The sequence below is a fragment of the Meriones unguiculatus genome, chromosome 18 (assembly GCF_030254825.1).
Source record: "Meriones unguiculatus strain TT.TT164.6M chromosome 18, Bangor_MerUng_6.1, whole genome shotgun sequence".
NCBI classification, from domain to species: domain Eukaryota; kingdom Metazoa; phylum Chordata; class Mammalia; order Rodentia; family Muridae; genus Meriones; species Meriones unguiculatus.
In genome coordinates, this window is record NC_083365.1 from 14,943,137 (window position 1) to 14,956,858 (window position 13,722).

A 13,722-nucleotide genomic window follows, 5' to 3' on the forward strand; every position below is an offset into this window, starting at 1 on the left:
TTGTGTCACCTGCCCTGGATGACTGCAGTGGCCTCCTTCCTGTCTGCTACATCCACACTGCTGGGCTGGGCCTCTCCTCCAGCCCCACAGAGTTCATGTTCCCAGATAGAAAATGTCTTCTCATACCTCGGGGGTCAGGCGTAAGTGCCCAGGATCCCTGTCACTCACTATCCAGGTCAGCATCTGGGATAATGGACAAGCAATTGGTAATAGTTCCTTATAACGTGCTCTGAGCCCAAACAAAAAGCAGTCCTTCCCGTGTGACTTCCTGGAGGACATAAACAGACTTCCATTCATCCAGATCAGGTGCCAATGCCAGAGTAAAGAAAGGATTCCATCAGTCTAGCTTGAAGCAGTGGGTATGGAGTTATGGGAGCGAGAGTGACAAAGGCAGCTGCACCGTCAAGAAGAAGCCTGCCCACACGTGGGTGACAGCTTACAGCTTACAGGGACAGCATCCCTGGTGCTCCTGCTCCTTTGCTCCTGTCTAGCTTCAGGCTCTAGCAATTGCTCTGCTTCTGTGTGGCAGGGCCTTGTGAGTCAGGCCTCCTGAGGCTTGTGAGCCTCCCTCCTTACTACAAGGGAATGTTCCAACATGGAGGAAAGAGCCACATACCCTGTGCTCCCAAATGTGCTTTCTAAATTATGTTCAGCATAGCACCTGCTCCTCTCTGCTCCATCAGAAGGTTTCAGAGATTATGAACAGCTGTGGATTCCATGGATAGTTCTACACCTTTCTGATGTCCACTTTTTTTTTCTAAGATTTATCATGTATACAGTATTCTGCCTGCATATGTGCCTGCGTGCCAGAAGAGGGCACCAGATCTCATTACAGAATGTTATGAGCCACCATGTGGTTGCTGGGAATTGAACTCAGAACCTCTAGAAAATGACTCTCTGAGCCATCTCTCCAGCCCCTCTGATGTCCACTTTTAAAACCCCACCTTATTCCCCTTCAGGCCTTCATGTTGTTTGGCTCTAAGGCTGCTGTCCTGCTAGTAGTCAGAAGAAATTCATTAATCTGAATTTGAATTGAGTCTAAGTTTTGGTCTTCCCCAGTGGATTTGAATGCCACAAGACACAACAAGGCTACACTTCCTAATCTTTCCCAAAACAGATTAACCAACTGTGGAGCAATCATTCAGATAGATGAGCCTGTGGGGGTCATTCTCATTCAAACCACATTCTTCCATTCCCTGGCCCTATGGGCCTGTAGCCCTATCATGCAAAATGCATTAAGTCCAACTTCAAAACTCCCCATAGTCTATCACAGTCTAAACACTTACTTAAACGTCTGAAAGTCTCTTCTGAGACTCAAAGCAATCTCTTAATTGTAACCCCCTGTAAATTACACAATTCCAACATACAATGGCACAGAATATACATTACCATTCCAAATGGAAGGAAAGAGGGCATAGTGAGGAATAACTGGATAAAGCAATACTGAAATCCAGCAGGGCAAACTCCAAATTCTACATCTCCACATGTCAAAACGCTCTTCAGATCTTCCATCCCTTCCAGCTCTGCTGCCTGCAACATACTTCTCTCTTGAGCTGGTTCTACTGTGGCTGCCGCTCTCCTTGACGGGTATTATGAAAGCCAAACTTATGTTTCGAGTTCTAATTACTGTACCAAGAGATCCATAAAACAAAAATGGCTTTAACCTGTCCTTTTACCCAAGGACAGATACTTCCTGAGATTTGGGGGCTGTTGTTCATATGAGAAAACAAGCCACATATTTTCACTTCCCTAAACAAGTTACGCTTACCCAACTGCACTGGGTACACTCGACCACATGCAGGCAGAAGGTGCTTAATCACACATAGGCAGGGGTATGTCCAATGTATACTTGTCCCCTAATAGAATGGGAAGTACATAGCCTTACAGGTTTGCCTTTATAAACACCAGGTCAAGTATAGCTTGTGTCCATTTACTGGTAACCTCAGAATGGACATGGCTAGAGTCCATCATCTTGGCCAGCATTTAATTAAAGCTTGCTTCCAATCTGGCTCAGATTGTGGTACTGGCCTTATTCTCAACCAGTGGGATTAACAGTATCCCATGGCCCTGGTATCTCAAACATCTTAGCGTCTCCTTCACAGCTTCATGAAATGGCCTCTCCAGGCCTCCATGCAGAGATTCCCTGGCTTCACCAGCTTTCCTTTACCATAGAGGAAGAACTCACAATCCTTTTGCTCACTTCTGCATCCTTCTTTACAAAAGCAGAACCATGTTTCTGAAGCTACCAGCTCTGCTTCCTGCTTGGGATGGAGCCTGCCGCCTTCCTTACATTCGCATACGCTTTGACTCCTTGATGCTTTCCTTTGCTCCAGGAGGTCCTTCAAGCCTTTCTTTTTACTGGTTGGAGGCTTACCTGGGTGGAGTCTTACACAGAGGACACCATTCTCTTTATTCCATTTCACATCCGGCCTTTCTTTAAACTTCTCATCTCTCTGAGCACAAGACTAAACGCTATCATCATACTTCTCGGTGTCCATTCTCTCCTCAAACTGTGCATTGTTTTGTATACATACATGACATGAAAGTAGGAGGACTAATTTGGGGACAGAAGACTACTAAGAGAGGGTAGAGGAGAGGTTCTCAACCTTCCTAATGCTGTAACCTTTTAATATAGTTCTTCATGTTGTGGTGACCCCCAACCATAAACTTATTTCACTGCTACTTCATAACTGTAATTTTGCTAGTTATGAATCATAATGTAAATGTCTGCTATGTGACCCCAAAGGGGTTGCTACCCACAGGTTGAGAATCACTGGGGTAGTGGACTGTGACAGATTAATAGGAAGGTAAAAAGTTGAGCAGAATCCATGATCCACAGGTATGAAAATTACTTCAAGTTCACTTTGAAAAGCAGTAATAAAGAGTCAGCTTTGGAAAATGCAAGAAATCCAATGAGTGCAACTTAAGGCCGCAGAGGCTGATGGACCAACAGCCAAGACTGCAGGTTCATCCTTGAGGGCTACCACCAGAACACCTCTCTTAGCAAACTGTCACCACTTTCTGGTGGCCTTCTGAGCGCTTAGCCTGGGCTGAAGAACTCACCAAGCTATTACTATGTTAAATGATAAATTTCAGGACCACAGTGCTGCCTGATATTGTCCCCTCTGTGGTTTAGAATTCTTCCCAACACACCAAGGCATGTCTCTCTCCAGGATGCCCTCCTGTAGACCCAGATGCTACAGCACCACTATTGCCAAGGCTCTCTTTACTCCAGACTTACTTCCTATAATCAAGTGGCTTTCTGCCAGCGGTGCACGGGTGCAATCATTTTAGTCACATTCTTGTTGTCATTATTGTTGGCACCCTTCCTTTGACTAACTTGCAAGTTACCCACTGGTCAGTAAGATAGGATTACCAGCAACTAGCAGTGACCCTGTGACTGTGAGGGACAGTCACATTCCCTAAAGGACAGAATGCAGTTCATAGTAAGTGGTTTGGAACATGCGTAGACCTTCAAATCTACTCCCCCCCCCCGCCTAGATAACTTCAAGCCAGCTTTTCCACAAGAATGAAAACAGCATTCTACATCCTTCTCACAGGGCTGCTACTAGGAAGACAAATATGTATAAACCATGACCTCAGAAGGTTCTTCTCTTAGTCCCACAGGATGGCTCCAGCACCAAATATTATCCCCAACACAGCTCAGAATACTATTCTCATTCTGTTTATCCACCATATTTAATTGTCAGAGCTAAAGGCAAACTGTTAAGAAGATCTCGGCCCTATTTCAGAGGTATGTGAAGCCCCCTCCTCACTCCTCTGGGCGGCAGAGCTTCCGGATGTTGTCGGCCAGTCCCAGGCAATGCAGGATGCGCTTCTTCTCGGCATCCAGGTCCTCCGCAGAGACCTGGCCCAAGAGCTTCTGAACAAATATATCCTGGTCTTTCAGAAAGATGTTCTTATTGACTCCTGCACTTGGCACATTCTCCAGGGACCCAGATTTGAATTGGAAGTTTAAATATCTGTTTCTTTTGAAGCCGGGCCCTCTCTCTTCAATCCATGACAAGAGACTGCAAAGACAAAAAAAAAAAAAAATCCTAATGTTAAAAATCACACTGGACAGAGCTGAGCTCCTCAGCACCCACACAAAGGCTGCACTGGCATGGTGGGCCGCTTGTGCTGTCAGGGCTCAGGAGGCAGAGGCGGGACCCCTGGAAAGCTGGCTACCCAGACTCGTGGAATATGCAAGGTCTAGATTCAGTGAAAGACCCCACCTCAGTAAACAAAGCGGAGACTGGTCATGGAGGAAGACAGCACTTAACAGCCACCTCCAGCCTTCACATGCACGTGCACATGTGCAAGCACACACAGGAACACATGTCACACACGGGCCAAGAGGAGAAAAGAACCAGGAAGGCAGATGGGTACCTACACCTGTCGTCATGCGACAGGTCCCATTTTCCCCGAGACGTTGGCTCACTGTGGTGGCACAGCGACACCCTGTTTCCAACGTTACTATAACCAGGTGTTTATTTTGCCTATTAGTAACCATTAGGCGACTTCTGTGTAAACACTGCTTTGCACCCTGAATCGTCTGGGTTGCTTTACTTAAGGGAATCCAGCTAGGGAAGGCAGGCAATCACGAGAAATGGCAAACTGCTGTGTGAATTCTCAGGTTATTTCACTGGGTTCTCAAAGAACACAGGAGGGCAAATGCCTTTCTGTTGGGAGCAAAGCATCTCTGTATCCTTTTCACTTCCTAGACGTGACTCATAAAGACTCAACTTTCTCCGAAACATTCCTTCACGTATGTTGCTCCTTCTTATTTATTTATTTAGCAGAGCTATGATACCTGGACATGGAAAACAGAAATCTCGCTTAAGTTGATTGTGATTGCAAGCAAATATGTCTTTGAATATTAAAAAGTAATAAAAAGCTGATCAAATTTTATCCAAAAATTAGTCCCCATGCATAGCTTGCAAAATTCGCAGAACAAGCGAATTTTGTATGGAATTCTCAACTTTGAGGTGGGCTATACAGCCTATCAGTAAATTAAAGGCCAGCCTGGGATACATATTCACCATTTTTACTTTAGTTCTGGGTAAAATAAATTTGAGCTATTCCAAACAGTTTTATCTACTTAAGACAACTTCATACATCCTTCCAAAATAACAGTGTTAAGGTTTGAGGCAATGCAGAATACCAAAGTGTTTCTTGTGCCTCAATTTCCGAAAACTAAAAATATGCAACGGTGGTAATGGCACGTGCTTATGTGTATGCTAATACAAAAGAGGCTGAGGTAAAAGCACTGCCTGAGCCAAGGAGTGTGGGATTAGTCTGAAGAACACAGTGGCATCTTATCTCTAAGATGAATAGAAAAATACATAAACAATAAGCTTAAATTAATTACCTGTATAACTGAATTACTAGCAACTTGCTTTATTTTTTTAAGTCATTTATTTATTTTATTATTTTAAAAAAAGATTTGTTTTTATTTTATGTGCATTGATGTTTTGTCTACATGTATGTCTATATGAAGGTGTCAGATCCCTTGGTACTGGAGTTACAGATGGCCATGTGGGTGCTGGGAATTGAACCCGGGTCCTCTGGAAGAACAGCCAGTGCTTTTAACCACTGAGCCGTCTCTCTAGCCCTGCCATTAGTTATTTAATGACAACTAAACTTATATTGTTCCTTCAGACCTCAGAGGGTGCAAAGAATGGAAAGCCAACACAGACAACAGCTCTCTGTCTGGATGGCAGGCACTGGTCCTTCAGGGCCTCTTAAGAGCTCTCCTTATGAACGCCTGAGGACGATGAGAAATCTCTCTCCTTACTTCTCGCCACTCACCCCTTGTCCTGGGTCTCGAGCTGCACAGTCATTTTCAGATACCGATCTTCTTTTCGGTGTTCCAAGGTGGCAGAAATAAGAGAAAGCTCCCCAAAGAGGCTGACCAGCCAGGTCAGGCGAGAAATGCCGCTGAACGCAGGGAAGCCAAATTTATCTTCTTCCAGTGGGCTGGCTGCAAGAAATCACAAATGCTAAGAGAGCTGGGAAAAGGAATTGTCTCACAAGATCGTACCCATAGAAGCTGGGAAGGGAGCATAACTGAGCAATCAGGACAAGGATGTCTGCCTCATGGCGCGTGTGTACAGTAAAAGGATGAAAAGCGGCGGGCACAGTTGCACACGCTTGTAATCCCAGTACTCAAGGAGGCAGAGGCAGGCGGATCTCTGAGTTTGAGGCCAGCCTGGCTTACAAAGCAAGTCCAGGACAGCCAAGGCTACACAGAGAAACCTTGTCTCAGAAAAATAAAGAACAAAAAAACCAAACAAAAACCAAACAAACCAAACCAAATCAAGATGAAAAGCAAGGTGCTAAATGGAAAATATTTCTTTTATTTTTTAAAATATAGTATTTTAATTAAATTTTTGAAAAAAAATTATTTAATGTTGTTAGTAAAGTAAGCCAAACTAACAACAGCCAGAGAGAATTAAAAAGTTTGCTGTTTTGTCTTTGTTTTAGAAAGAGAGAGAAAGAAAAGAGGGAGAGAGAGTGAAAGAGAGAGAATGAGAATGAGTTGGGTGTGTATGGTAGAAGAGCTGGGAGAAAACATCCAAAAAAAAAAAAAAAAAAGCTGGGTACCGTGACACACCCGCAAACCACCACACAGGGAGGCAGAGGCAGGCGGATCTCTGTGAGTTTGAGGCCAGCCTGGCCTACAAAGCAAGTCCAGGACAGCCAAGGCTACACAGAGACAACAAAACAAACAATCAAAACAAAACAACCAGCCAAAAAAGACATGATCAAAATATACTGCACAAAGGTTTTCTTCTAAGAAAAAAAAAATGTTTTAAAAGTTTCAGATTTCTGTTTCTAAGATACTGAATTCAATTATGTATTACTATGAAAGTAAGTATTTATACACATACATACTTATATTTTCTTTTTTTTATTTTTGAGACAGAGTTTCTCTGTTTAGCCCCTGCTGTCCTGGACTCACTTTGTAGACCAGGCTGTCCCCAAACTCACAGGGATCCACCTGCCTCTGCCTCCCGGAGTGCTGGGATTACAGGCATGTGCGACCAGGCCCCGCTGCATACTTCAATTTCAATACGTGGTTTAAAGAAATCTGGTAAGTGGAAGCTTTTGAGACTCTGATTCCTACAAGTATTGCCTATGCCCGGCAGGAGGAGGACGTCGCCACGACAACCTGAGGTGTAAAGAAAATATTAATGCAATATTAATGCAGTATTTAGGATGCATTGTGGCAGAGATACAGTCAGGTGCCTCTTCTTGCTAACAGTAATGCCACCCCTCCTTCCGGATTTTCTGTTTTCTCTTTAACTCCCTGGTTTTTTGGCTCAATAGATTGTCCTCCTGTCTAGAAAGAACTGGCATGAGCCAGTACCCATGTTTAGTCTCTATTTCCAGGCATGGCGAATCCCAGTTTTTCAGGGGGGATCTGACAACAGTTGACTCTGACAGGGCAGGGTCTTTTAAGCAGCTCTCAAAGCCTTTTCCTCTCTGCTTCTATGCGGACTGTAAGTGTTTATGCATGTCTACATGAACTGCTCAGTCACAGAACAGCCCTTGCATATTCCTCTTGGGGTTAGAAACGTAACACCCCATTCCTTCCATGGGTGAAGCCCCCTGGGTAGCCCTGCCTGATTGCATTTCCATTCCTATGTCACAGACCAATCCATATTTGAACTTTTTGCAGTCACTCGAGCATGCTTTTATGTTTTATGACAAAATGTATCCATCTTAAATAATGTGTGGTATTGTGTTACTCGGTTTTAACTTATGCAAGTAACATCGATTTCTCTCTTATGTTCTAGGACTCTATTTGCACCGACATATATAACTTTCTTTTATTCTTTCTGATTAATAGTGTTGTATTGGGACTAATCCCATGTCAAGAAAATTGGTCTTATATTAAATGTTTTCTCAGAAAGCAGACTCCAAATGAGTCCCAGACACTTCAAAGAGCAACTGCATGAGATATTGTCTCTGTCCTGCCAATCTTAAACATGGACTTCCATCTGTGACATTAAAACCAAATACGTCTTCTGGCATTGACATTCACACTTAGGAATAAAAGCAACCAACTATTCAGTGAAACCACAGGAAAGTAGTTGTCCCAGAGGTGCCCTCGGCCTTGGCCTTCACTTGCTGCAGTCTGCTTGGCAGCTTACTCAGCAGCCACGGAAAGCCTGAGGCACACACTGAAATGCCAGCCTGGCTCTGTCCCAACACGTGTGACCTTTCTGCACTCATGTCCTTTACCATAGCACAAGGATAATGAACAACGGCTTCAAAGGCAAAGAGCTTAAGTGGCATTTTAAGACAGCACATACCACGTTCTCAGCAGTTTCTTGCTCAGGCTAATGGTTATACCACTTCTTGTCATAACTCTCACGCAGTTTTCAAGACAGAAGACAATCTTACCACTCAGTGATGCCCTTCCACTGAGGAAGGGAGGTACAGACACTCAAGGGGGACCAAAAAGGAATCAGTCCAAGGTGACCCTAAGATCTGGACAATTACCTACAATTAATACTTAAAGAATGACTGACATAAAAATCCAAATTAAACATGATGAATGACTGGTGTAGCCAACGTCTTCGTAATTTGATGGAGGAAGAGAATAAACTTTCTGTTTGTTCTACAAAAGATGTATGAAAATATTCCCTTCTCCAAACATCTATTTCCCAATCCTTTCTGAAAAGTTGTTACCTACAATATTCTAGAGAAAATTAATCTCCAACTAGTTGTTTTGTTTCATTTTTTTGCAGTGCTGAAGTTGGAGCCCAGGGCCGGCCTCTGTCCTAGGCCAGCACTCCAACTGTGAACTCCCTTTCCAGCTCAGTTAAAATATCACTAAGAAAGATTCTGCCTGAAAGGTTTGGACAGAAGCACCCATGAGATTTCTGACTCACCTTTCAATTCAAGGTTACAATGATCAAATACATCTCATTAAGGAAAGATGAAAACAGAGTAATGGTTAATCTTCCCTGTCAGCTTGGTTGGGTTTGGAACTACCTGGAGTCACACTTTGGGATGTGTGTTTAAGGAGTTATGGGAGTTACCTGAGGAAGAAGAACCACCATGAATGTGGTTTCGCCTACCATGGGCTCAAGTCCTGGACTGAATGTGAGCAGAAAAGAAAAAGTGAGCACACAATGAAAATGCCTACCACAGTGCTCCTCTGTCAACAGCGGACTGTGCTATCCCTCTCAACAGCGAGCAACATGAACACTTACAGCCCTTTCCTGTCTCAGGTGTTTTATCATAACTAGAAAAGTCGTTAGTATACATGTTTTTATTGTTCTTGTATGAAGTTCTCTAAAGATAATTTAAATAAAAATATTTATTAAGATGGTTAATGAAGTACGCCTTAAATCTAATCTCTTTTTAAAAAAAAATGTCCCTTCATTTTTCTGTAAATGGGCGTTTTGCCTGCATGTATGTCTGTGTACCACATACTTCCAGAGCTTGAAGAGGGAGTCAGATCACCTGGAGTGGACTTTCCGCGAGCTGTAATCCACCACATGGATGCTGGGAATCAAACCTGAGCCAGTGAGAGCTCTTAACCTCTGAGCTGTCTCTCCAGACCCTTTAATATAATCTCTCTGGATATAAATCACATGTACAGTTCCTGCAGGGGCACTTTGATATATGTTCCTTTCCTAATAGACACACAGCTGTTTTCAACTTCTTCTTCAGCTTTAATAGCTGACTGACTTTTCCTCTTTTTTTTTTTTTTTTTGTTTTGTTTTTTGAGACAGGGTTTCTCTGTGTAGCCTTGGCTATTCTGAACTCACTTTGTAAGACCAGGCTGGCCTTGAACTCAGAGAGATCCACCTGCCTCTGCCTCCTGGAGTGCTGGGATTACAGGCGAGCGCCATGGTGCCCAGCTGACTTTTTCTCATTTTGACGACCTGAAGCTGTCCACGCTCACCTGAGCAGAGCCGCTGAGAGTGCCCAGATGACAACTCTAGTCTGGGTGGCTTCTGCTGCCAGTGATGTCGGGACAGAAGATGGTCACTCTTGGGGGCCTCAGTGACCAGCCTTACACTGACCTGTGAAGTGAAGAGACCCTTTCAGGAGTTCTTTCCCCGTCACTTCTTTTTTCAGGAACGCAAATTCTTCCATCAAGAGTTCCACATGCTCCTCATGCAGGACTTTCCCTGTTGTGACAAAACAGAAAAACATGTGGCCATTATCTACTGTGTACAACTAGCTGTGTGCCCGAGATTATGCCAGTCTTCCTCCAGAACAAGATCCAGGACGCCCACGAACAGCGTGCAGAGCACGTTAGGATGACACCACTCTCCCCTAGCACCCAGGCTGACATTAATGTGCACCGGCTTCTAACACGTCTAAGTCCTTGTGAACACTTATCCACAGGTTATGGTGCATATCTGTGGGAGGCATGGAGGTTCTTGTGCGCACAGATAAGCACGAGGGGGACCAGAAATGTTAAACACACAGGGTTGTCCCTTCAAAGGGAGAGATAGAAAACCTGTCGGTTTGCTCAGAAGGCTGGGAGCAGACATGGTCAACAGCCTGGTGACCTTTGCGCCCAGACCCTTTCATGAGCTTGTCAATCTATAGAACCTACTGTTATAGAAAGTGTCACATGCAGTCAATCCATAGAACCTACCTGTATGAGAGTGCCACATGTCCTTGACAAAGTGTTTTGATACAGTCCCATCTTAAACTTTAGTGAACACATGGGATCGAGTTAATTATCACCAAATTGTGCTTTGCTTAAATATGCTGAAATAAACTGCTCGGGGTCAGATGCCTGAAGTTTGAACAGTGACTACTCAGTTGTGCTGAACTAAACCACCGTCTTGCCTTTTGCAAATCATTACTCTGCTGGCCATGGTGGTCAGCAGAGACCCCTCCGCATATATCCTAAGGAATGTGGCATCTTTTGTACTTTTTTATTTGCTTTTCTTTAAAAACTGGTGATGTTATACTTGTTTACTACTTTTTTAGTCAGGTTATTTGGTTTGTTTATATGCTGTGGAATCCTGTAGATATTCTGAATGTTAAACTTTTCTCAGTGATGTCATTTGTATACACCTTCCAGGGCAAAGGCTGCCCTTTTTCAATCTTTCCTTTGAAGTGTCAAGTCTCTTACATTTTGACAGTTTTATCCTTTCACTTTCCTTCTGCTTTTAATATTACATGAAGAAATTGCTGCCACATAAAATGTTATAGAGGATAATTTCTTCAATAAACGATACTTGGGAAAGTAGATATTCACATGCAAAACACTACACTTACACACTTATCAAATCAACTCACAATGTAATAAGTGCTTAACCATAAGCTCAAAAACTAGGAAACAATACATGAAAACATACGGCAAATTCTTGAGAATACTAGTTCTGTTGCTGTGATAAAATAGCATCACCAGAAACAACTTAGCAAGAGTTTAAGATCCCATCATAGCAGGAGGCACGGCAGCAAGCGTGGTAGGAGGCAGCAGGCAGCTGGCAGAAGTCATGGCAGCAGGTATGGCAGCAGGCACGGCAGTGAAGCAGGAAATTCAGTGAGCACATCTTTAACCAAAAGTAGAGAGAGGGGAGAGGAAGACTGGAAAAGGACGCAGCTATATCATCAAACTTCCAGACTTATCTCTTAAACCTCTCCCAACAGTACCACTACCAGGGATCCAATGTTCAAGTTGGAGCCCATTTCTTTTAAAATTTTTTTTTTCACAAATTACAGTTTATTCACTTTGTATTCCAGCTGTAGCTCCCTCCCTCATCTCCTTCCATGCCCCTTCCCAAGTCCACTGATAGGGGAGGTCCTCCTCCCCTTCCCTCTGACCCTCGCCTATCAGGTCTCATCAGGACTGGCTGTATCATCTTCCTCTGTGGCCTGGTAAGGCTGCCCCCCACTCAGGGGGAGGTGATCAAAGAGCCAGCCACTGAGTTCATGTCAGAGAGAGTCCTTGGTCCCATTATTAAGGAACCCACTTGGAGACTGAGCTGCCACAGGTTTATCTATCTGTGCAGGCGTTCTAGGTTATCTCTATGCATGGTCCTTGGTTGGAGTAAGGAGCCCATTTCTTATTCAAATCATCATAAGTAGACTAGGCAAAGATTCCTTAGGTAGGACACAAAAAAGCAGACTACAAAAGCCAAGTGACTTAAGTGATAGAATGGCAAACATGTATACATAACAACAGAATAAAACACCACATACAAAATTAATTAAAATACTTGCAAAATATATTCAGTAATAGGTAATATCCAGAATATATATATGTATAAAATTCAACAGAAAATGGAAATAATAAAATTTTTAAAAATTTAAATAGGTAATATCCATATCTCTAAAGACATGTAAACGACCAGCAGCTACAGGGAAAAAAAATGCTCACCTTTTATCATTAGGAGAATTAAAATATAACCCAAAATAAAATGTCACCTCGTTCCATTTAGAATGACTATTTATTAAAAAAAGTCAAAAAAATTGCTGGCAAGGATGTGAAAGAAGCTAAAGGAGAAGGTTACTTACACTAATGCTAGCATGGCTTAGAACTTACTGGCATGGAAGTTCCTCACAGGGTTCAACATAGATCTAACATGACCCACCAATCCCATTACTACATGTGTAAACCACGGAAAATGGAACGCCAAAGGGACATCTGCACCCCCTTGTTCATCTCACACTACTTCAAAGGGCCGGTGGACAGATTCAGAACAGACAAAAACTGCAGTTCTTCCATAGCGAAGCTGAGGTCCTGCAGTTTCCACCCATGTGAGTGAGCCCACAGGGTATTATGTTAAGTGAAAGTGAAGTGAGCCAGCTGCAGAAAGAAAAATAACAATGCCGTTCACCGTGCGGAGTATAAGAAGCCAACCTTACAGAAGCAGAGAGTAGGATAATGCTTACCAGAAGGTGAGGGAAGAAGACGGGAGGGGCCAGTCAATGAATATAGGTTTAATAGAAGAAGGACATCTGGTGCAGCAGTCCAGTCTGATGAGTCCCTTGAACTGAGCCATTCCTAACCTCCAGGCTTAGCCTCGCTCCCACACACTGTCCACTAGTCCAGTCCGGTTAGTCGACCAGATCCTATCCCATCCATCCACACCCAACCTCCTAGCCTAGCCTAGGTCGTACATCCTATGCTTTGGTCTGGTCTGGGAAGTTCCCTAGATCCTAGCCTGCCTGCTCTCTCTCTAATCCCCAGACCTAGGCCAGTTCACACAGGTGTGCACCAGCTCAGCCTGGGAGTCCTTGGCACCTCACCTGCCTGCACCATACCCAAGCCTCGGGCCCGGCCTTGGTGGCATAGACTGTCTGCCAGCCTAGCTAGCCTGTTCAGTGGCCATGCTCCTGGCCCATTCATGCGACGCTCACTCCAAGGCACAGCTTGGGTAGCACATCTTGCACACCAGGCCAAAAAGATTCAGCCAAGCATATGCCATTCGGCTGCTTTCTTGCTTACCACTGAATTGGAATCATCCTGTTCCTCTCATCCAGAACTAACACCGAATCTGAAGGATTAACCGACTCCTCATACCTGATATAAAATAAACTGAACTTGGGCAACAAAACAAAAACATACTTCCATTCAACAGAAGCAACCTAGAGTCTCACACTAGACACACAGTCAAGGGAAGTCCACGCGTCCAGGTCTTACTGGGAAAAACGCAACGGGAAAGGCTAAGACAGTATGTCCTCCCCTTAAAAGCCAGCAGTGCTACAGAAGTGTTCTCCAATGAGAATTAC

General features: G+C 43.8%; 1 protein-coding gene across 8 annotated transcripts in view; it reads right to left on the reverse strand.

Annotated features, from left to right (window-relative positions):
* Positions 1-3,680: 3,680 nt before the first annotated feature.
* The window catches only part of Ap4e1 (adaptor related protein complex 4 subunit epsilon 1), a 92,348-nt gene continuing 82,306 nt past the window's right edge, over positions 3,681-13,722 (reverse strand). For all 8 annotated transcript variants that reach the window (XM_060372108.1, XM_060372109.1, XM_060372110.1 and 5 more), the window contains 3 exons: positions 10,047-10,154; positions 5,812-5,983; positions 3,681-4,031 (listed from right to left, as the gene is read on the reverse strand). In XM_060372108.1, the coding sequence (XP_060228091.1) occupies positions 3,773-4,031; positions 5,812-5,983; positions 10,047-10,154 (539 nt within the window). In that variant the 3' untranslated portion in view covers positions 3,681-3,772. The remainder of the gene's footprint in view (positions 4,032-5,811; positions 5,984-10,046; positions 10,155-13,722) is intronic.